Below are 23,624 nucleotides of genomic sequence, written 5' to 3'. Positions count from 1 at the left end.
TTTGATTGTGAAATATGTAATGTCGTCATGGCTAAATGCAAGCAGTCCTTAAAAGGCATGAGGACGGTCTTATTGACCGTCCTCGCGACATGTTGGCAAATGTTGGTCCAATAATCCGAAAACATCTGGTTTGACCACTCTTCGGAAAAAGGGTATTTCAAAAGATTGCTTTTGTAACCAGAGACCCATATCGGTCTGACTCCGAACCATCGAGTTATAGAATACCATGGAATATAACTCAAATTTAAGATGGAAAGGAAAATCAACAAACTGAAGAGATCTCGCTTTGATCGGTTAGCTATAGGGTAGTGTGACTAAGGCTTCAAGGTGAAGAGGAGATTGGAATGACGACTATTTAATGGCCCCTAGACCCCCATAAAAATAATTATGGAAGTCTTTTTCTTCTTCTCCTCCTCCTTCTTCACCCTCTTCTTCTTCTTCTCCTACTTCTCCTCCTCTTCCTTCTTCTACTTCTTCCTCGTCTACCTCTCCTTCTTCCCCCTCTTTTTTTTTCTTCTCCTTCATCTTCTTGTTATTATTCTTCTTCGCCGGCTGATTAACCTCGGGAAAAATCAAAGTCATTTAAAAAAGAGAGCAAATTTTCATTTTCTCTACTCTCAGTCCATATACTTCTAACTAATTAAAGGGGAATGAAACCCTTAGAATAATTGGGCTTGTGTGGAAAGAGAAAAAAAAATAGATCAAAGATACTCTTAGAAAAATCGGCCAAATAATAAGAGAGTTTCGAGCATTTGGATATTGCGATCACTAATGCTTTGGAGATCCTCCCATTTGCAATCCTTGATGGATCTATAATCAAACGGCAAAGGACAGCAGGGACAAGGTAAAACTTCGTTTTCTTTCGCCTATATTGATATTTTTGGAAATTTGATGTGAGATATACTTGCTAAACTATGCTGAGGTTTATGAAACCTAGACCTACCTCATCAGAGGAGAAACAAGGAGATTTTAGCAACTTTTATCCTACGGGTGCCACTCCCAACACAGAACTGAACATGGCGGCAGGTGCTTATAACACTGATTCTACGAATAGTATGCTACGTGAGATTTTGAGAAAAGTTTCTGGGCTTGATGAATTGTATAGGAAAGTGGATATGATTGAGCAAAAAGTCATTAACATTGAACGGAAATTTGAATCATTGAATACGAGAGTTGTGGATTTGGAAAACGGAGTTGTGGATTTGGAAACTGAATTTACAGAATTGAAAGAAGAAGTGAAAGAAATCAAGGTGAAAAAAAGTGGACATAATTTATGTAAATGAGCTACGTTGGAATGTTGTCGACTTGGTGAACCGTAGTAAACGGAATAATGTTGTGCTGTACGGCATTCCTGAAGGGGAAGAAGGAGACACATACGACTGTACTGCATACGCCCAGTCATTCTTTGCTGATCATCTTAATGTCCCGGATGCAGAGATTGAACGCGCACATAGAACACCGAGTGTGAAACGCATACTCCGCCAATCAAGGGAAGGACCAGTGAAGCCACGCCCAATGCACGTCAAGCTTCTCCGATTCGATTTACGGACAGAGACAGCATACTAAAACGCAGCGCAACTTTTGAAAGATGTTCATATCAAAGGTCACAAGGTCGGCATTAGCGACGACGCGTCGTACACAGCGACACGAGAGAAGAGCACAAGAAACTAATGGAAAAGGTAAAACAGTTACGACAGCAAAGCAAGTTTTATCCCGAATTCTGTCCCCCGTCTGATTAAATACAAAGATGGACCAAAGGACACTCCTGGTGCTCTAAAAACATTACGAGTGTCAGACTTATAAAACTGAAGTTAGAATCAGGCCTGAAGTAACTTTATTTTAAAAAGTTTCTATAATTTACTTTCACTAGTCATATCAACCAACCAAACAAATTCATACTATACAGTGGATACTTGCTGGAAATATCTCTGTATATTCGTGTCAGATGCTCAATTTGACTATTGTATTGTTGAACATTAATTTATCTTGAAGGCATGATATATAAACTGTCCCTGCTCTCCTTTTGAACCTGAAAGGGAATTAAATTGAACCCTCTTGTAGATTTTTTTTCTTAAGCGTGCATTAGTATAAATCTACAATGTTCGTTTTTTATTCAATTTCTTACTTTTTTCCTGTTTTTTCCATACTATCCTATAAATTTAGGATAAAATCTCAACTCTTTCCGAAAAACGAATATGCAAGTTTATTTGTAATTCCATAACAAATATATCATTACTTGTAGAATTATAAGCATACTTACAATCTTACTATGTTATGACAGAAAATGTAATTGACATAAAGATATGCACTCTTAACATGAAAGGGTTAGGCAATTCTTTTGAAAGACGATGCATATTTAATTGGATTAGAAATTCTGATTTTCATCTTATCTTATTTCAAGAAACACATAGCACTCCAAACACTGAAAAGATATGGTGTCAAGAATGGGGCTTTAACATTGTATTTAGTCACGGTAGATCGGACAGTGCAGGAGTAGGTATACTGTTTAAACCTTCTGCTGTTTATGATATTTTAAATGTTACACGCGATGACTCTGGAAGGATTCTCATAGTTATTTTCAAAATGAATGGTAAACGGTTACCGTGGCCAATGTGTACGGCCCAAACATTGATGATGATGCATTTTTGTTGAAATTACACACTAAGTTAAATGAGAAAGGGGAAGATCCATTTATTATCGGAGGGGATTTTATCATTGTGTTTGATGCTACAATAGATATGTACCCGAATCCAATTCAAAACCACCCAAAATGTAATGATGCAATTAAAAATATGATTTCAGATATGGATTTAATAGATATTTGAAGAACCTTAAACAAACATAAATATAAATATACATGGAATTCACCAGATTTTACCAGAAAAAGTCGATTGGATTAGTTTCTTATATCGAGAAGCCTTGCATCATCTGTTGAAATATCAGATATATCATTTGGCTATAAAACTGATCACTCTCCTGTATCACTGTCATTGAGGAAATCTGTGCCAAAAGGAGTACCAGATTTCTGGAAACAGAACACTTCCTTACTTAATAAACAAAATAATGTAGAAACTATCAGAAATGAAATACATCATAAATTGTCTGAGTTTAGTAACTTATCTCCCATAAGTCTATGGGAGTATCTGAAATTCAGAGTAAAACAAATCTGTATTCAAATTTCTTTGAATGAGTCTAAAGAGAGAAGGGGAAAATTAAGTTTACTAGAACAAGAGATAAATCTTTTGGATAATATCTAATCAGAAACCTCAGACGAAAAATTGCTACATAGCCTAGAAATAAAGAAAAAAGAATTTGAGGAATTACAAGAAGAACAAGTCCGACAATGTCCGAGGAAACATTGTAAGGACGAGAGCAAAATGGGTGGCGGAAGGAGAACGGAATACAAAATATTTTTTCAGTTTGGAAAAAAGAAATTACGAAAGAAAATGTATTATAAAATTGGAGACAAGTAGGGGAAGGCGGGGTAAGTTGAGCATAGGGGCAAGTTGAGCAACCAGCCCCAAGGCCAATAATGAATGAGTCAGACATTGTGGTGGTGTCATGTATTGATGACCCATAGCATAACCCCTAACCCCACCATATTGTTTTCAACTTTGAAACAAAAAGTAGTTTTTTAGAGGGAAAAATATGAATTTCAGCCAAAAAGTAAAAAAGAGTGTGAAATAGATGTGCTTTATAAACACACACGTCTTTAAATATAATAAAGACATGATAACAACATTATTACTATATTAGTCCAGGCATGCCAGGTATGGATCTTCATTCTTGTCATAGTCTTTTATATGATGGATGCATAATAAATGTGTGGATACAAAATTATCGCACTAAGTTCGGACTTGGGTAAGTTGAGCCAAACAGCATGGTGCAAGTTGAGCCGTGGTAATTCCTATGGTAATGTATCTTAAAAAACAAACAAACAAACCATAAAAATCGATTGAAATGCTGGCTGAAAGGAGCAAATTTACATGACTGCTCTTTTCCTTTTAAAGGATGTTAGTATTTATAGAGAATTAGCAAGTGAAAAGACTTTAAACAAAAAATTTACATGCTGGTTCTCCCCTCTTATAATTTGTACATAGTTTTTGTGGCTCAACTTACCATAGAAGGTGGCTCAAACTTACCCCATATATGGGGCAAGTTGAGCCATTTGACATCGTTTTTTTCAAAGGTCACGATGACTTTCAGTGTGGGAATAGAAAGTTATATATAGGTGGAAAATATTTCAGAAGAATTAAATTTCAAGGCAAGGTACTTATTTCGACAAGATTATTAATCATATCAATTCTAACATGCAAAAAGCAAAAACTGTCACAACTTACCCGCCTTCCCCTAATGATCTTGTTAAAGATATGAAAGAAATACTGGAAGAGATATTTTTTATGGTAAAACTCTATTCATCAGAAGATAGTGTTGAGACTTTGAAATTTCTTGACGAACTTAATATACCAAAAGTAATTGAAAATGTACGATCTTTGTTAGGTAAAATAATAACAGAAAAGGAATGTTTTGATGTGATGTGTACTTTTGCTAATGATAAAACACCGGGTTCAGACGGTATTCCAATATAATTTATAGAACTATTTGGAATGATATCAACACTCTATTATGTGCCGTTTTTAATGAATGTTATGACATTAACTCGCTTTGCCCATCAATGCGAGAAGGAATCATTACCTTACCTAAAAGACAAAAGTATACTTCTTTTGAAACACTGGCGTCCTATTCCACTATTGAATAATGATTATAAAATTCATTGAGGTTAAAAAATATTAGACCCAATTATTCATGAAGATCAGTGTGGTTTCTTAAAAGGCCGTTACATCGGCGAGAATATTAGACTGTTTGACACAATGGATTATTGTGAATATAGAAATATACCTGGTGTTGCACTCTGTATAGATTTCGAAAAAGCGTTCGACATGGTTGATTGGAAGTTTTTGCATACAGTATTACGTAAGTTTGGTTTTGATGAATGTTTTGTACGTTGGGTACAATTGTTATACTCTAACATTGAAGGATGTGTTATCAATAACGGATTCTCCTCAAACCCTTTGTCCAATAAAGCGAGGAGTAAGACAGGGGTGTCCCCTCTCTCCCTATCTTTTTCTTTTGGTAGAAGAAATTCTAGGTATAATGATCCGTCAACATAAGAATATAAAAGGAATCTCCATGGAAAATAATGAATCAAAATTAAGCCAATATGCAGACGATAAAACTGTGATTTTTCTCCATCCTACCGAATCCAACTTGCAGATGTGTTTAAAGTTTTGAATGATTTTAACTCTATGTCAGGACTGAAAGTTAATATTGATAAATGTAACGTCGTTACTTGGTAATTTTGAAGGTTTTCTTTGAATTTTAATTATGCAATAAAAACAGCTTGGGTAAGGCGTTACTTAGACACAGACAATTATGGGAAGTGGAAACTGTTTTTGAAACGTTTACTTGACAGGTTTGACGTTTTTCTTTCAATGTAATATGAAGTCTGTTGATTTGCATATAAACTTTGACAATGTATTTTGTAAAGACGTTCTTGATGCATGGACTTTTTATAAATACTACAACCCTGTAAAATTTAAAGAAATTATCTCTCAAACTCTTTGGCTTAACTCACATATCAAAGTTGATAAAAAAAATTTATACAGAAATTGGTTCCAAGGTATGCGATATGTCAAAGATGTTTTAAATGTAGACGGTTCATTTATGTCATATGAACAAATATGTAATAAATTTGGAAATGAATCGTTTTTTATGCTATTTTCTCTTTTACATGCTTTACCATTAGAAAGGAAAAAGTTAATAAAAAATGTCCATGACATCAATCACGATGATCACATGGTAGACGAAAGATTAGGTCATTTTATGAAAAGTAAATGGGTTACGAAATTGTGTTTTAATACTTTTTTAGAAAGGAACATGTCCATTTCGATGACGAACCAAGAAATCAAATGGCAAGATGATTTGAGTGATAATTTGTCAGACTCTCATATCTGGAACTCTCAATTCCCTCCTTTACATAAGTCATCAATTGATAATACACTTCGAAACTTCCAATTTAAATTCATTAACAGAAGAATTTCAACACAAGATTTTTTATTAAAAAATTGGAGTAAAAGATTCTCCTTTATGTAATTTCTGTGAAACCACGTTCAAACAATTGCTCACCTATTTCTTAGATGTGAATATGTAATTTCATTTTGGAAGGAAGTTCACGAGTGGTTGAAGGCCAAGCATATTAGAAGTACACAATTCAGTGACATTGAGATTTGTTTTGGAGTTATAACCCTCAATAATTTTCATCTTAGCAATATTATTGTGTTGTTTGCAAAACATTTCATCTATTCATGTAAATACAGAAATATCAAACCCACTCTTGCTCATTTTATGCTTGGTTTGGAAAAAATTGAAACAACCGAGAGAATTATTCCTTTTAAACGTAATTTGATGAACGTGCATCGAAAAAAATGGAATATTTTGTATACAAAATGAATCGTTTATTTGAATTGTTTGAAATGTATGCCATTGTTTTTAATTATGATGTATCTGTGCATGTGATACCTATGTATGGAATGAGTTGAGAAATAAAAAATCTTGAAAAGAAAAAAAAAATGCGTCAAATATGTGTGATGTCACAAGTAAACAACTTTTCCTTTGATGGACTATAAAATACCCCCAAAATGAATCTTTTTTGCCTTTGTTATGGTGATACAAACTCTTTATCCATGATGTATTCTTTAAAAATCTGTATTACATGCCCTCCTATAGAAAGAAATAAAGATTTACTGATAGATGTGATGAAAGAGACATTTTAAGTGAAATGTATACGAAAGCAATGGGAAAGTTATTCACACGTGATATCACACATGTTTGTCGCATTGCCAATGGGGGATCTACATTACAATAATTAACTTCGAATGCTCATAACTTTCTTAATATTCATTCATTTTTTTCTCAAACTTTCGTTGATCTCATTCTTTGATTTTTCTGTCTTCACACAAGCTATCTTGTTCCAAAGGTTTCATTTTCATTTGACTATTTAAATACTTGTATTAAATGTTTTTTTTTGGTAAACATAAAGTTGCAATGACTTCGAAATGCGTGAGGTTTAAAAAGAATTAATTCTGAATTATGTAGGGCATGAAGGCTTCCACTCATTAGTATAATTGCTGAAAGTTGATTCCCCTCGTGTGTAGCTAGATCCATAAATAATTAGCATAAGAGACAATGGGCCGATACCCAAAGCTGCAAACCATTTTACAGGTATTAATTATTCATAATTGCAACATCATTTATTCAGTTTAGGTGTTTGAGTGTGAAACAAGTCGCGACAGAAAATGGCAGTTAGCAGTGGTGTAATGGTCCAAAAGATTAGGGGCAAACACTGAACTATACGTGTGGTATAGTTCAGTGGGGGCACAGCGTGGTGTGTGTGGCAAAATTTATATATCGAAAATCCCGATCAAGAGAGCAAAGCGAGCGAGTAAAAAATGACTTTTTGCAAAATGAATAACGAATTTTGTGTTATTTTCTCACACAATACCTGAAAATAGCATCATGATTCACCGTTTCTGTTTTTGGTTTTGTTCCTTCTCTCCTTCTTTAATTGGGGAAAGCCTACAAAAAATGACATGAGTAGAGAGATAAAATCAATCAAGCTTTGAACTAGAAAAAAAAAACATTAATGAAGTAAATTGATAGTTATCACTAATACTTTCGATTAATTTCACAAGTTACACTGGACGTAATACTAGTGAAAGAACAGATGACGTCATCAGCTCACTATTCCCAACGTGTTGGGGTGGATTTATTATTAATTTTATCATAACATGTGAAATGTAATACTGGTAAATATTTCATATTCATTTCACCAATGATATTTTTTACAAGTTTGTTTTTACAGGCCCATTTGACCCACCGAATCTACCCAAGCTTGATTTTACTTTGCTCTTTCACGGCAAGAAATCAGGTCAGGAAATAAGACCAAAATGATAATATTAAATTACAATAGAAAGGTTTTAGATTACTTTGTCTTGTCTCAGCAATTCTTTGGAGAGTTTAATCTTTTAAGTGTACACTTTGTGTAAAATGAATTAGGTTGTTATCAAGAGTGGATCATAGAGTGAATGTGGAGTGAAAACATTAATACTTTTGACCAATGTTGGGGAAAAATTACTGTTACTTCAAAGGAGAGTAATATAATTTTCTATTGTCGTCACATCTCACCATATTTCATGCTTTACTTTTGTTTTGAATATACTAGGTTGCCTTGACTACAAACAAATGTCAGGATGAAATAAAGTTAATTTCGAATTCTGTGGCGCATGAAGGCTAATTTGCATTATCATTATTGCTGAAAATTGGTGTTGCTTCCCTCTCATAGAAAATTTATACGCATTAAAAAATTAGAAATAAGTGATTATGTGCCGATGCCACATACACTGACAATAAAACATCCTGTCCCCCCATGTCCAATTATAACTTGTATTTCGTCAAATCTAAAATTGGAAAACATAGCTCTTTAAAGGGATGCTCCAGGCTGAGGATATTGATATTTCACTAAATAGAGTAATATTCACAGATTAAAATGCTGAAAATTAATTTCAATCAAAATATGATAATAAATAACGAAGTTATTGAATGTTAAAGATTTGAATTATTCCGGTGAAACAAAGGCATGTTTAAATGTTTCTACGCGTGGGAGCCTGCCCCACCCCCCTCAGTGTTAGGGTACACCTATGCTCATTCCCTCCCTTTGAAAGCACCCCCTATCTAATATCTGCCAAAATTTCTGAACCCCCCTTTCGTTGGCTTTTCCTACCTTGGAGACCCCCTAAATCCGGAACACTGTTCAATGAGTCAATGTACCCCCCCTATGTCGGGTAAGCTCTCATTCCAACCCCATATCAATATCTCAGGGACAGACAACACCCCCCCTTCATCTCAGGTAAGCTGTCATTACAATACAGGTTCCCTGATGTCACGTTGGAGGACAAGCTTTCAAAACTAGCAGGAATTTAAAAAAAGTGATCCCGAGATTTGATCAAGTTTTCTATGACTATTCAAGATATTCTAAATAACCCCTTTTTTAATTTCTTAAGACTCCAAAAATTAAGAGAATGAGAGAGAGGAAAAAATTAATTGTCCCGCAAAAAGTACCCCTTTACCAGACATTTGGGGAACACGCATGCGGTCCCTCCGACCCCGGAGGAGAGGGGGGGGGGGGGGGGGGGGGGGTCGGGCGTGCAAGCCTACAAAAAGTGTCGACAAAATTATTTTCAGCCTTGACGGCGTAGTCGACGTGTTCCTTAAAGGAGGAGGTTCACCAATGGCCATGGGACAGGGGGTGCTGCGTGTGTTATTTTCCAAAGACAGCACCACTGGAACTCTGGAAAGTAAATTTAAGGAAAATTACGAAGATTTTGTCATGAAACAGTTTTTTTCGCTTGTCAAATTTGTCGAGACCAAATTACCTTCATTTTTTCATGAGCCTATTTTGCTTAGTTAGATTTACGTCAGCACCCTCTGTTAATAAATGTAGATGAAAAAATGCTTAAAAACATGGGGAGGGGATGGGGTCAATCTAACACTTAGAATTTCATTCAAAAAATTGATGTAAAGTAGTTAATGGCATTAGAAAATTTAGTTTGGTTTCTTAAAACGGTTATTTCCATATTATACAAACAATAGAACCTACGAGTGGTGATGACGTCACCATTAGCGTACACTACGGGAGCAGGGGGCAGACTGCCCCCCTGACGAATCACCAAACATTCAAAGGACCTATCCCCTGCCCCCCCCGACGAGTCACAACCAATTCCTGAGGAGCCAGTGGTCCCATCTTAAGTTGAATACCTTTTTTTTTTTTTTTTTTTTGCTTGTCATTTTTTCTGGTGCGAAATGTCCTTTATAACCTGTTGAAGACCCCATTTTTTTTTTTTTGCTTGTCAATTTTTTTCTGGTTCTAAATCTTGAAATTTTAATCTAGATGGACAAGAAAATGTCTTCTTGGTCTCCAGAACCACCCCCGGATCCGCGCTTCAAATTTTGTTTTATGTTTTGTAGTAAAAGTTATCACCAAGACGAGTGGATAACCTTAAACATACCTGTACATACACATAATTATCAATCTCTCTCTCTCACACACACATAAGAGGCCTACACAGGATACGGAAAACTGTCGGGCTTGAAAGAGAGAAGGGGATAAATTTGCCAATAAATTCCAGTCGGACAATATTTTGGTGTCTGATTGGCGTTTGAGATGGTCACGTGATCACCAGATTTACATGTCGGTGGGAGGTGCGCGATGGGAACTGCTCACAGCAGAGGAAGCAGAAGATAATTAGAATACATCTGTTAGGATAGAAGTCAGTTCCATCCAGACTTCAGTAAAGGTCGACAGTTGATACGCAGAATAGATGCGCGAAGGAGTGATAATTCGAAATGGTTTCATCATATCTCGTTCCACTACATGAACTACACAGAATCGTTATATAGATTAAACTAGACTCTATTAGTACTGAGTTGATCTCTACTTTATATTTTTAAATTATCGAGAAAAAACATATTTTTGAATAAAATTAAAAAAGGGGGACTATATCTCTTGGAACAGATCCTGAATCGCCTTGTAACCCGTGAGAAGACTTCCATTGTACCTACAACGAGCGACGTCGTTCAACAGCCTAGGAGAGACTTTTGTTCGATCAATTGGTCACATTTGAGCTCGAATATATATACAAACATTGCCTCCCCGGGCCGAGTGTCGATTCTTTTTCTGAAGTAAAAACAACATAACACGAACAATACTACCAATCATAGTTTGCTTATTTCGTCGAATCTTTACTGTTGATTTTTTTCCAGCACCAATGGAAATGGTGAGTCTTTATTTTCTTTTGTTTCATTTATTTCAAACGATATAACCAATAAACATTTAGTAAATTTCTTTATTAAATATATAATCAAGATTTTAATACAAGCAAGTTGGAATAGAGAATGGGTCGTAATAATTATATCCCAAGTTTCATGAACTAGATCTGTAAACTTACCTAAATTTATGATGACAATTCCACAAATAACCCCAACATGGTCAAAGTTTGTTGACCCGAAGTGACCTTTGACCTTGGTCATGTGACCTGGAGCTTAGGCAGGATCTTCCATGATACACTATCACCCTTTAACCTTGGTTAAGATTTCGACATTGATTCCCCCAACATGGTCTAAGGTCATTGACCCTAAATGACTTATGACCTTGGTCATGTAACCTGAAACTTGAGGAAAATGTTTAGTGATACTTGATTACCTCTATGTTCAATGTCCATATACTTTTTAAGTTATGATGACATTTAAAAAAACTCAACCTTGGTTAAGATTTCAATATTGACGAGCGGTGAAAAGCGGTGCCAATAGCTTTGCTCTGCTATGCAGGCGGGACAAAAACAAATAAAACGTTTTTAGTTGTTTTAAAGCGTTTTCTTTTTCTCCAACGAATGACACAATCTTCCGTAAATCAATTATACTTTACAGTCTGATTTAAGCTATTGATGTCTTAAAAATATTTTGGAACAAGACTCTGGAGATGACTACAGTTTTATTTTTACTGTCTTTCTAACAGAAAATTTCTTATTTCCCCCAAAAATATTAAATCATGGATATTGAACACTAAAGTGAGTGGACATTTTATAACTTTATTCCCTTATACATGTTTATATACATACAGTACTGGGGCATTTTCAGTCTTGTCAATCTGCACAATGGAATAAACTGACATAATCTATGAATTTTCAAACTTTAATTTGATTAATCTAGGGGCCTCGGAAGAAGGGGGGGGGGGGCTTCAGCCCCCATTTTTTTTCCAAAACCGTGTACAAGAAAGTAAAAATGACTATATTGTTAGGATTTTTGCATGGTCAGCCCCCCCCCCCCACTTTGAAAACCATTCCGCCACCCCTGTAATCATTATGCTGCATTTTATTTGAATCAATTGTGCCAATTTTAGTTAAATCTATGAAGAAAAGCTTTGAACTGCCTATTAATTTTCATGGTGGAATTTTGATCAACGCACATTAGAAAAAAATAATCTGTAATGTTTTTAATGTTTTTATCTGTTTTTTTTTTTTTTTATGTACATTTTTAAAGAATTTGTTTGCGTTTTTGAATAACAAATTATTGGCAATAATTTTACAATCATTAACAGAAAGTACAAATAAAGATACAGATACGGATATTGGCGAGAATTTACGATTGGCTCTATACATGAATCACATTTTTAGCAATTCAGGGGTCTGACATGCACTTGCTGTGTAATATCATAACCGCATACATACATACATACATGCATCCCAAAATAGTTTTGAACAGCATGGCGTGGCCCTCTCACGTTTAGGGATTTATCATAGAATTTTTTGAGGGGCAATTAAGGTCTCCTGTGATTGTTAGGGTTATGGTTTGCTGGCTGACTTTATTCTCTTTAAGGTGCTTTTCTTCATCTTTACGAAGTGCAAAGTTTCACATGCTTTCGTGTATACCTCAAGAGTATCATTATGCTTGTGCAACAGTTCCATTTCATTCAACATGTTCAATTATACATTTATGTATTTGAGCTTATTTTGAATAGTGATTATTTCCCTGTCCAAAACTGAGCGCAACACTCAGATATGCTTGTTAAAATGATGATATTCTTTATATGGATTGATGTGCAACTGAACAGGGAGAGAAAGGAACATGACAAAGCAATGGAGAAAGGGAGAATAAAGGGGGAAGGGGAAAGAGGAAAAGGAGTGGTATTTATGAGAAAGAGTTTTTATTAATTAGAAAAAAAATAATACACCACTTCAGAAAAAACCACAAAAAAAACATTCATCTAAAATCACATCCATGGAAATTTACAACACGCAAGCCTATGCGGTGTTTTAAACATGTTTTTTTTTTGGAAAAAACGGGTGTTTAAAAATACTTTTTAAGACACGTTTTAAACACACCGTTTAACATGTGCCAACCCTGAATGGAGGGCCTGCTAAAACGGAGCCTTTAGTGTGCAGCTTCCTATTACAAACCATTCTTATAACAAATTTAAACCAAGAATGAAAAAAAAATCAAACCAAAATTGCATTTGCTTGAAGCCTTGTTACATGGCATGCATGAACAAAGTAAAAAACTACAAGTGAAAACCTAACATACAAATTCAAATTGGTATCAAAATTTTACAGAAGATAGAAGTTTAAAATATGTTTCATTTTGATATTGATGTGAACAGGGGTATTATGGTTGGTTGAATGAACCATTATGGTAAAATTAATATCTTGTATTATTATGACTGTCTAGAATTTCCTGGAAGGTTTCAAAACTCGGCTCTTTGTTTGCCCATTGTTCCGTTAATAAAATCTATGTTCAATCAATATACATATAGGATAAGAGATAACATCACCCACTCACTGTTTCTTTTATGAAATATGAATCTTATTTTTCTCCTCATTGTCACGTGAAAAAAGGTGTATTCCTCTCTCAACATGTGGAATTACCAATGTTTAAACAGTTTTTGGTTCAGTTAGGTTGGTCATTATTGTACGTATATAATGCAATGTTGTGTAGTTAAAACAATGAAAAGCAAAACAATTGGTGAGGGACATCATCGTCTCTCTCATTTGCATATCACTGAGTTGTGCGCATAAATGTTTTGTGAAAAGTATCAGCGCAGTTTTAAAATGTTATTTCTTTTACATCATGTTTGTTTGGTTTTTCTCTAATGATTCAATCAACATTTTTTCTGGGGTGAACATGACCCTTCAGACTATATTCCTATTGATTTTGAGGGTTTAAAAGTTTGCGAATATCTTAAGTTTTTCAAAATAGCAGAAAACACATCCTTTGCAAGATCGAAAGTATACTTTAGTTCTCTCATTCTATTTTTACGGATAAACATTAAGAATCAACATCGACGACAATAATATATTTTTTCACTAAATATATGACCTTACGAACATACAAACGGGTCTAAGAGACTGTGAAAAAAAAGAGATGAGAACAGAGAGAGAAACAGACAGAGAGAGAGAGGGGGAAAGGCGGGGAGGAATAGAAGCGAAAAGGAAATAGAAAGAGGGGAGGTAAGAATAAATAAAGGATAGAGAAAGAGGGAAAAGGAAGGGAAGAAAAGAGAGATAGAAAAACAGGGGGAAGAAGAGAAAAAAATAGAGAGAAGAGGAGGAGAAGAGATAGAGGCAGGGGAAATGAGAATAACATTTCCACGTAATGTTTTTTGAGGGGTGAGGAGTGGAGAGATTTGATAACCTTACGTGTTACAAACACGGTTCATCACCATACTTTAACTATCTGATTTTCATTCTTTTCATTTTTTCTATACAGATCGAAAAGGCCAACTTTCTTCAACGAGGTTTCATCCTTGTTTTGCTGACATGTACATGCATGGGTAAATTGAAATCTGATATAATACAATACAATATGCCTTGATGCATGCAATATTTTCCAATCAATTTAAATTCCGAGGTCTTCCTTTTGCATGCACTCTTGCCACCGAAAAGCAGTCTGGAGAGTTGATTCTGGTTATGTTTGTGGTTTGAATTGAATGTATTTGCGGCAATGACAACTCTCTTATCTACATCGTTTATATTCCTATATTTAGACGTTATTTGATGCTAAGCCGTGACAGTGATAAGTTTTTTAATGTTTAATTGGTTCTCATTGGTCAATGCTGTTGATGTTCAGTGATTATATCTCTTTATTGCTTATCGACTAAAGAGTACCACGCGAAAGGGCTATAAGAAGATGGACTCCCAACTTTACAAATTATGAGAAAAAAAGTTTAATAATTGACAGCAAAAATTTATCATTAAAAAGATAACAGCTTTTGTGTGATTCCCTACTAATGCGGTATGGTGTGCAGTCCCGTAGGATTTTTCTTTGCCAAAATTGATTTTTTTTGGTTGTTTTGGCTTCAATAGAGTCCCTTTAGACCAAAAATGATGGGATTCGAATTTTATCGACCCTCACCCACTGCCTGAGAAGGGGGGGGGGGATCACCTATATCAAGACCCCCTAAAATCAGATGTATTAGCAATTTTGCGCCTGGTTAAAAATTGAACTGTTTTATGGTCTTTTATCATCCCTAGACAGCTAGAATGTTTTTATCTGAAGACTTACAGTTAGATAACCATCCTACCAACCATATCCCCTCCCCTAGACCCCCCTGACTGGCATACAACTTTTACCATTCGGCCACTCGTTCTAGAATACAATTTACGATTAAAGGACTTCTATTCGAATTGTCAATTATATTCTTCTCGGCTAATTTCCAATTACTGATAGACAGAAAGAAACACATAAACTCTATTTTTTGGCTCCCCAACACACATGCACATTTACTATTTATTTGAATGAACAATATATCCTCAATCTTTTAGCTTACCCTTTTTGTTGTCCTTAGTGGTGCGAATGAAATATCTTCCAAATTAACTAAATAAGAGTTGTTTTATCAGTATAGTAGTATTTGCTACTTTTTATAAAACATTGCCATTTTTTCCTCACTAGAATGAAGTCATTACAAGTATATTTCATGATTTATACCTCTATCAAAATTCTTCAATATACAAGCTCTTGTTATTAACTCTAATGCTGATATTCTTCCTATGATGTTCCAGCCGTTAGATTCTTTTTTTCTGAAGTAAAGACACACACGATGGCACAAGTTTCTTGTGCCATCAGAGACTCTGTGTTTGTATCTCCTTTCTTATTCATCATCATCATCATCGTGTGTTCATTTCTCCAATCTTTTTTTATTCCGTATCGCCACTTTCTTCCTATTGCATTTGTTATCCATATACTCGTCTCCAATCTTACTTCATGTGGACGTTGTTCATTCCCCACATCCTCTACAACTTGCTGATATCGACATTTTATACATGATTCCTTTTAATCGCCAAGTATCTGTGATGAGAAAATACTTTTTTTAATCTATGACGATGTATGATTCGTTATTTAGACAATCATTGCCTTTCCATAGACTTGGTGATGACGATTTCTTCGAGTTACATCGACCTATTCAATCTAATGATGCCTCTCTTACATCTACTAATTTATACGACAATCTTATCAGAGATAGCATGAACTCTTCATCTGTAAACTTAGAGTTTGATTTTGATGACCCAGCCCAACGAGGAATTACTAATTACATAACCGTCAATCAGTTTTCCAGTGTCTTGAAAGAATTTGAATCAAATACATTTTCCTTACTTCACCTAAATATCAGAATTTTGAATCGACATTTTGATGAACTTCTTTCACTTTCACTCTAATCGGCCTTACGGAAACCTGGTTAAATCACGATTTAAACCACCCATTTCATATAAAGGATTATAAATTTATTAATAAAAATAGAAAAAATAAAGTTGGTGGTGGTGTTGCTCTTTACGTTTGCAAATCACTCAACTATACTATTTTGAATGAAATTTTTTTTTTTATCACTCTTCATTGAAATTTTGATTCCTGGAAATAAGAATATTATCGCCGATGTTATTTATAGATCCCCCAGCTCTAGTACTCAAGAATTTTTACAATATTTTTCAGATTTATTAAGAGATATTAATTTTGACAATAAAGATTTTTTTCTGATGGGAGATTTTGATATAGACTAATTGAACCATGAACTGAACAATGTTTCTCAAGAATTTCTTGAGTTGATTTTATCGGCCTCTTGTCTGCCACTCGTTTCCGAACCAACGCGCGTTTCAAATACATCTGCTACTTTAATCGATAATACATTTTCAAATGTAATTCCACATCCTGATTCTTATATAATAATTTCGGATATCAATGATCACTACCATATTGCAATGCACTCTCCACTGAAACAACCTATAATTACCAATAGTTCTTCACTATTCAGACGTAAAGTAAACGCCGAAAGTTTGGCACGTCTTGGTATTAATTTGGAAAATCATGATTGGTCGAATGTTTACATAAATGAAAACTTAAATAATTCATATGAAGCTTTTTCCTAAATATATGAAGCAATCAGCTGGACATAATATGCCAAAACAAAAATTAAAACAAATTATAAAAACTTCCTGGGATTTCAAAATCTATTCTACGCTCAATTAATAAAAAAATAATCTTTTTATAAATGCAAATTAAAGGGTACTGAGAAAGCAAAATTAAAGTATTCGTCCCATAAAAACACATTAATCAATATCATTCGTTTAGAAAAAAGAAAATATTTTGTAAATCGTTCGGAAATGTTCAAACACGATACCCAAAACACATGGAAAATTATCAAACAGGCAATGAACTAAAGGAGTTTCTGAAATAAATAGAATCAGGAATAATAATGAAATTGTTGAAGATCCAAAATATATAGCGAATATTTTTAATAATTACTTTTCCTCAATTGGTAATTATCTGGCTAAAAATATTCTCCCTTCTGACAGGTGTTTTAGGTCCTGCTAATCCAAGTTCTATTTTCCTTTTTCCTACGAATAGACAAGAAGTCACAAACATTGTTTCCAACTTACAAGATAAAAAAAGTTCCGGCTTTGATGGAATCAGTAACGTTATTTTAAAGGCCATTATTCCTTACATTGTAGATCCATTGGTCCATATCTTTAATTTATCACTGCTGCATGATGAATTTCCTTATTCCATGAAACTTGCTAAAATCATACCATTATTCAAGAAGGGTGACACACTTGAAGTAGGTAACTATCGGCCAATCTCGTTATTGTCTTCTTTTTCCAAAATTTTAGAAAAAATAGTGTTCACTCGAATGATAACTTTCTTAAAGAAAAAAAATATCTTTTCAAACTTCCAATTTGGTTTTAAGGAGAAACATAGTACTGCTCATGCTTTGATGACTTTGGTAGAAAAGGTTGCCCATTCAACTGACTCTTCTTCTCACACAGTTGGTATATTCCTGGACTTCTCCAAGGCCTTCGATACGATAAATCATGACATTTTACTTTATAGAATCAATCATATCGGTGTCGTGGAAAGACCTTTGAGTGGTTCAGGAGTTACCTCTCTAACAGAAAACATTTTGTTTAATTTAAATGAGCAAGAATCCGATTTTAGAAATATTACTTGTGGTGTTCCACAAGGGAGGCTTTTAGGCCCTTTGTTGTTTATTTTTTATATAAATGATTTTCATAAATCGTCCAATTTACTGTCATTCATATTATTTGCAGATGATATTAACTTGTTTTTCACACAGAGATCCTAATGTTCTTGTTGATGTCGTCAATGTAGAGTTGCGAAATGTTTTAGAATGGATAAGAACCAATAAACTGTCATTAAGTCTTTTGAAGACGAATTACATATTATTTAGTAACTCCTTCAATTCAATTCTTTCATTTCATTTCCATTCAAAACATAACACAAAGTAATATAAAGCAATACAAATACAAGTACAATTTTATAGGGCATTCTTCGTAAAACAAAAAAAAAACAATATAATAAAGAGCATAAATGGAAATGAGGGGGATCCACTAAAAAGCAAAGCTTGTAAAGTGTGGATCCCCCTTGGAAATGAAGAAATTATAGTTGACTTATTCTTATATGCGTGCATGTATTACAAGAAAGAAAAGGAGAACAAAAGAAATCATATTGATGCAAACATAATTACTGAAATGATGCAAAGCTTTTCACACAAAGAGGTCTTCGTTATCCTTAGCTTCATTACCGACTCAAATTATGTTTGACAATACCCCCACTTAAGCAGGTTTCTCATACAAAATTTTTAGGTGTTTTGGTTGATAGCGAGCTCTCCTGGAAGTTACATATTGAAAATATTTGCAAAACAATCTCTCGAAATATCATTAAAAGACTAAAATCACATCTTCCACAATGATCTTTGCTTATTCTTTATTATTCTCTTGTTTTACCCTACTTCAATTACGGACTTTTGCTTTGGGGAAACACCCATCAAATTCCTTTAGAAAAAAATAAATTGTTACAAAAAAGTAATTCGTATAATCTGCAATGCTCCGTTTCTTACCCACTCAGATCCACTTTTCCTTGAACATAATATTCTCAAAGTAAACGATCTCTACTTGTTTCATCTTGGCGAATTTATGTATAAATTCAATTCTGGTGCCCTTTCCTTAGTTTTTCATGACATGTTTATACAGAATCAAACTATTCATAAATATCCCACTAGACAGTCTGAGGAATTTCATTTACCTTTACTAAAAACACTTTCAGCACAAAATACATTCAATTTTGAAGGTCCTAAATTTTGGAATACTTTGCATATAGATTTGAAAAACTCCCCTTCACTCGCAGTCTTCAAAAAAAGTAAGACATTTTTATTGGCTACGTATAAAACCTCGCTCTCCATGTTGTACTTAGTTTGCCCCTTGTTTTATTGTCATTATTATCACTATCATTATTGTGAATATCAATATCATCAACATTATTATCATCTCTATTATTAATGTCATTGTTATTATTGTTGGTATCCGAAGAACTCGTCACCACTTCTCAACAAGACATACACTTTGATCCGTTTCCTTTGCCCGTGTGCTTCATACTAATATGCATGTTTAAAACATTTTCTTATTTTAGTCCACATGGAGGTATGTTCTTCTCATCGTCTCTCATTGTTATTCTTCGTGCATTACTCATTTCATGCATCATGTTATTGTCTATTTCTCATTTCCCTTCCCTCTTTTGGCCACTATTATTATTTTAATTATGTAATCTAATATTAATGAATAATTTATTTTGAGGGGTCCACGATTTACAAGCACAGCTTCACAGTGGACCTCTCCATTTTCAGCCAGAAATATTCCATAATCCATATTAAGTTTCAAATGTATAATTTAGATGAATATATATATATATATATATATATATAGTTACATGTTTCTTTATTACATTTCAATTGTTATAACTGTATCCATGATGGATTTTGTCTACTGTTTTGTTGGAAATGAGAAAAAATAAAACTGAAACTGAAACATAATCAGTATTGAAATAATATGTAATGTTTCATTTATTGACTTCAAAAGATTTAGAGAACTTCCGAACTTAAAAACCTGCATTGTGCCTCAATTTCTAAGGTAGAGCCTATTATAGACTATTCAATGTACGACCAAAAATACCCTAACCCGGAAAAATTGCAACAAATTGTTTTTCAACAGTTTTTAGTACTATTTGACCTCAGGAATGTTATACTAAAATCTACAAAAATCCGCATCAGCATGATCACGGAAAGTGGTTATTTTCAAGATAGTATCCAAGATGACCACCATTCACTGAAAATTAATGAATATGACTCACTCATTATCCACCCTAGAATCATAATTGGTTTCATACTCCGTGGTGTAGGAGGCAAAATAATTTGTTGACACGGGGTAGAGTGAATATAAGGACTCCAGGGTACCTGAAATTCAAAGATGGCATCAAAAAAATGGCTGCCTTGTGCTAATAATCCGCAACTTGGTGGTTTCGATTCAATGATTTTAAGGGTGAAGTAGTAAATTGGAAAAGGTTACAAGGACAGTGAGTGGTCTGGTGAGTCCAAAAATAATAATAATAATACCAACATGCTTATATAGCGCATATCACTGCCAAATGCGTCCCTATGCGCTCCATTGTATATTATTACCCTAGCTTTAGCCCCGCAGCCTTTTACAGCGCGGTGGCATTTCAAGGAATAAACTCCTGCCAGACACCCACTCACCTCACCTGGGTCGAGTGCAGCACAACGTGGACGAATTTCTTGCTGAAGGAAATTACGCCATGGCTGGGATTCGAACCCACGACCCTCTGTTTCAAAGTCCGAAGACTAATCCACTGGGCCACAACGCTCCACAAAAATCCGTGATGGCTTCAAAAAATTATTCTGAAATGGCTGCTAAAACCTAAAGAAGACATAGGCTGATTTCCTATCGACCAGGGAAATGTGATGAAATTTTCGATGTTTAACTTTAAACCACTGGTTTTAAGGGTCAAGTAATATATACGGATAAGTTACAAGGGCAGTAAGTGGTCTGGTATGTCCATAATTCCAAGATGAATTCCAAAAATTAATCTTAAAACAGCTGCTAATACTTAAAGCGGATACAATTTATTTCATATCGGAATGGGAGATGTCATTTTGGTGGCTAAACCACTGGTTTCAAGGTTCAAAATAATACATTAGGACAAGTTAATAGGGGCAGTCAGTGGTCTGATATGTCAAAAATGTGATATGGCCTCCAAAATGCAGGGTCTATATTGACTGTGGCTCTTAAAAGTAGACATAGTTCATTAGAAATTCACATTGTGGATTTGAAGTAATACATTGTGTCAAGTTTTAAGAACAGCTGGGTGTCAAATATCGATGGAAAAAATAAATCTATTCATCTGGACTTACTTGTTGAAGTAGAGGACAGTTTCACGTCCGATCCGGGACGCTTTTTCAGCTCTTCTGAACTGGCGGGAAATCGTTGCTTCCGATTGGCACCGAAGCACCGTCGATGTTATTGTCTTGGAGACGTCGAGGAATTTTTCGGATTACAGGATTGTAAATCCGAGAGAGGTTATGTCGTAATCCTCTCCTTTATTGAGAGATGGGTTCTCTGCGTTGACGTAGACCGCCTCACGGACCCCGCTCTCAAACCACCAACGTTCCTTGTCTAGGATGAGCACGTCTTTATCTTTGAAGTTGTGTTTAGACGTAGTCAGGTGGGAGTATACGGCAGAATCGTATCCCGATGCGTCTGATCTGCAATGTTGATACAACCGCTTGGAGAGGGGTTGTTTGGTTTCACCAATATAATTAGCGCTGCAACCTGTCTCTTGGCACTGGATAGCATAGACAATTTAGTTTTTCTTGTCTTTGGGAACTTTATCCTTCGGGTGAACCAAATTCTGCCTAAGTGTGTTAGTCGGTTTGAAATATACACTGGGATGCGGTAAGAAGACAGGATCCTTCGGATTTTCTCTGAAAGGCCACTGACGTAGGGGACAGAGACACCGAAGCGACGCCCCTGTTCGGTCGGTCGAGGAAGGTTGTTCTCACGTTGGCGTCGCTGGTGAAGGGCTTTCTCTATGCTCTACCCGTGGTAACCACACTTACGTAGAGCCTCTCGGAGATGTTTATGTTCCTTCTCCTTGGTTATCTCAGAAGAAGGAATGTATGAAGCTCTGTGGAACAATGTCTTCACTACTCCCAACTTGTGGATGAGCGGATGATGAGAGTCAAACAACAGGTATTGATCTGTGTGGGTGTCTTTTCTGAAGACTGACGAGCTCAGCGATCCGTCTTCCTCGATGGTAATGAGGCAATCCAAGAACGCGAGTTGGTTGTCCTTGACTCTTTCCACTGTGAACTTAATAGACGGGTCACAATTATTGATGTGATCGAAAAAAGAATCAAGTTCCGTAGTCTTTATCTTGACCCAAGTATCGTCCACGTATCTAAACCAGTGGGCAGGTGGGATGCCGGGAAAAGAACTCAGGGCAAATTTCTCAAAGTCTTCCATGTACAAATTGGCAAGAACTGGCAAAATGGGTGATCCCATGGCACATCCATGCTTTTGTTTGTACAAATCAGAGGCGTCGATTATGGGGGGGCAGGGGGGGCGATCGCCCCACCAATGAAAATATTGGGGGGCAAACATATCGTTTTGCCCCCCCAATAATTCCGCATGTGCTAAAAATAAAATAAGATTGTAATGTTACACAGAAATCAGCAAGCGAGATTGAGATACACAACTCGTTTTTCGTCTAAAATCGTGCTCAAAATGTCCACTTTTCAGATTGGAATATCAAAAAATTTCAGCTCGCGCTTCGCGCTCGCATCATTTGTGAAACAAAAACCCTTACTTTCCATGATTAAATAGGTGAATATGGTCCCGTTTTCAGTTCTAAACCTCAAAAGAACTCCCACTGCGATTTGCAGTAATCTTTTGTTGGATATATATCTTGTTCTTTATTAAAAACGTCCATTAAAGTCAATTTTTTTCATATCGAAATATCAAAATTTTAAGCTCACGCTTTGCGCTCGCATTAATCTGCTGGTGAGATATATATATATATGTGTGTGTGTGTATATATATACATATATATATATATATATATATATACATATATATATATATATATATATATATATATATATATATATATATATATATATATATATATGTGTGTGTGTGTACACACATATATAGGCATGTGTGTGTGAGTTTGTTTGTTTTATGTGATCGAGCGCCTTTGGAAAATTGATTCATGATTTTGCCCCCCCAATCTGAAAAATGGATCGACGCCCCTGGTACAAATTGCCGTTATATGTGAAGTAAGTGGTGGAAAGACAGAGTTCTAAAAGTTGACAAAGTTGATCCGGGCTAAGTTTAGTTCTTGAGCTTAAATTGGGGTCGTCAATAAGGCGCTTGCGAACTGTTTCTACTGCCTTATTCGGAGGAACGCTAGTGAAAAGAGCGGACACATCAAAGGAGGCAATGCATTCATCGTCTTCAACTTTGATGTCCCGTACCTTCTCAATGAAGTCTTTAGAATTGAGTACGTTATGCTCCGATAAACCCACCAAAGGGCTGAGAACAGATGTAAGAAACTTGGCAATGTTATACGTAATACTGTTAATGCTACTCACAATA

General features: G+C 35.1%; 1 protein-coding gene across 1 annotated transcript in view; it reads left to right on the top strand.

Annotated features, from left to right (window-relative positions):
• The first annotated feature begins 10,355 nt into the window (after positions 1–10,355).
• The window catches only part of LOC121423514 (integumentary mucin C.1-like), a 41,506-nt gene continuing 28,237 nt past the window's right edge, over positions 10,356–23,624 (top strand). The window contains exons 1-2 of the mRNA XM_041618865.1: positions 10,356–10,892; positions 14,377–14,440. Coding sequence (XP_041474799.1) covers positions 10,884–10,892; positions 14,377–14,440 — 73 coding nt within the window. The 5' untranslated portion in view covers positions 10,356–10,883. The remainder of the gene's footprint in view (positions 10,893–14,376; positions 14,441–23,624) is intronic.

Source organism: Lytechinus variegatus, chromosome 11, assembly GCF_018143015.1.
Source record: "Lytechinus variegatus isolate NC3 chromosome 11, Lvar_3.0, whole genome shotgun sequence".
NCBI classification, from domain to species: Eukaryota; Metazoa; Echinodermata; class Echinoidea; order Temnopleuroida; family Toxopneustidae; genus Lytechinus; species Lytechinus variegatus.
Note: the sequence above shows the minus strand (reverse complement) of the source record. Positions and strands in the feature narration are given on the sequence as shown.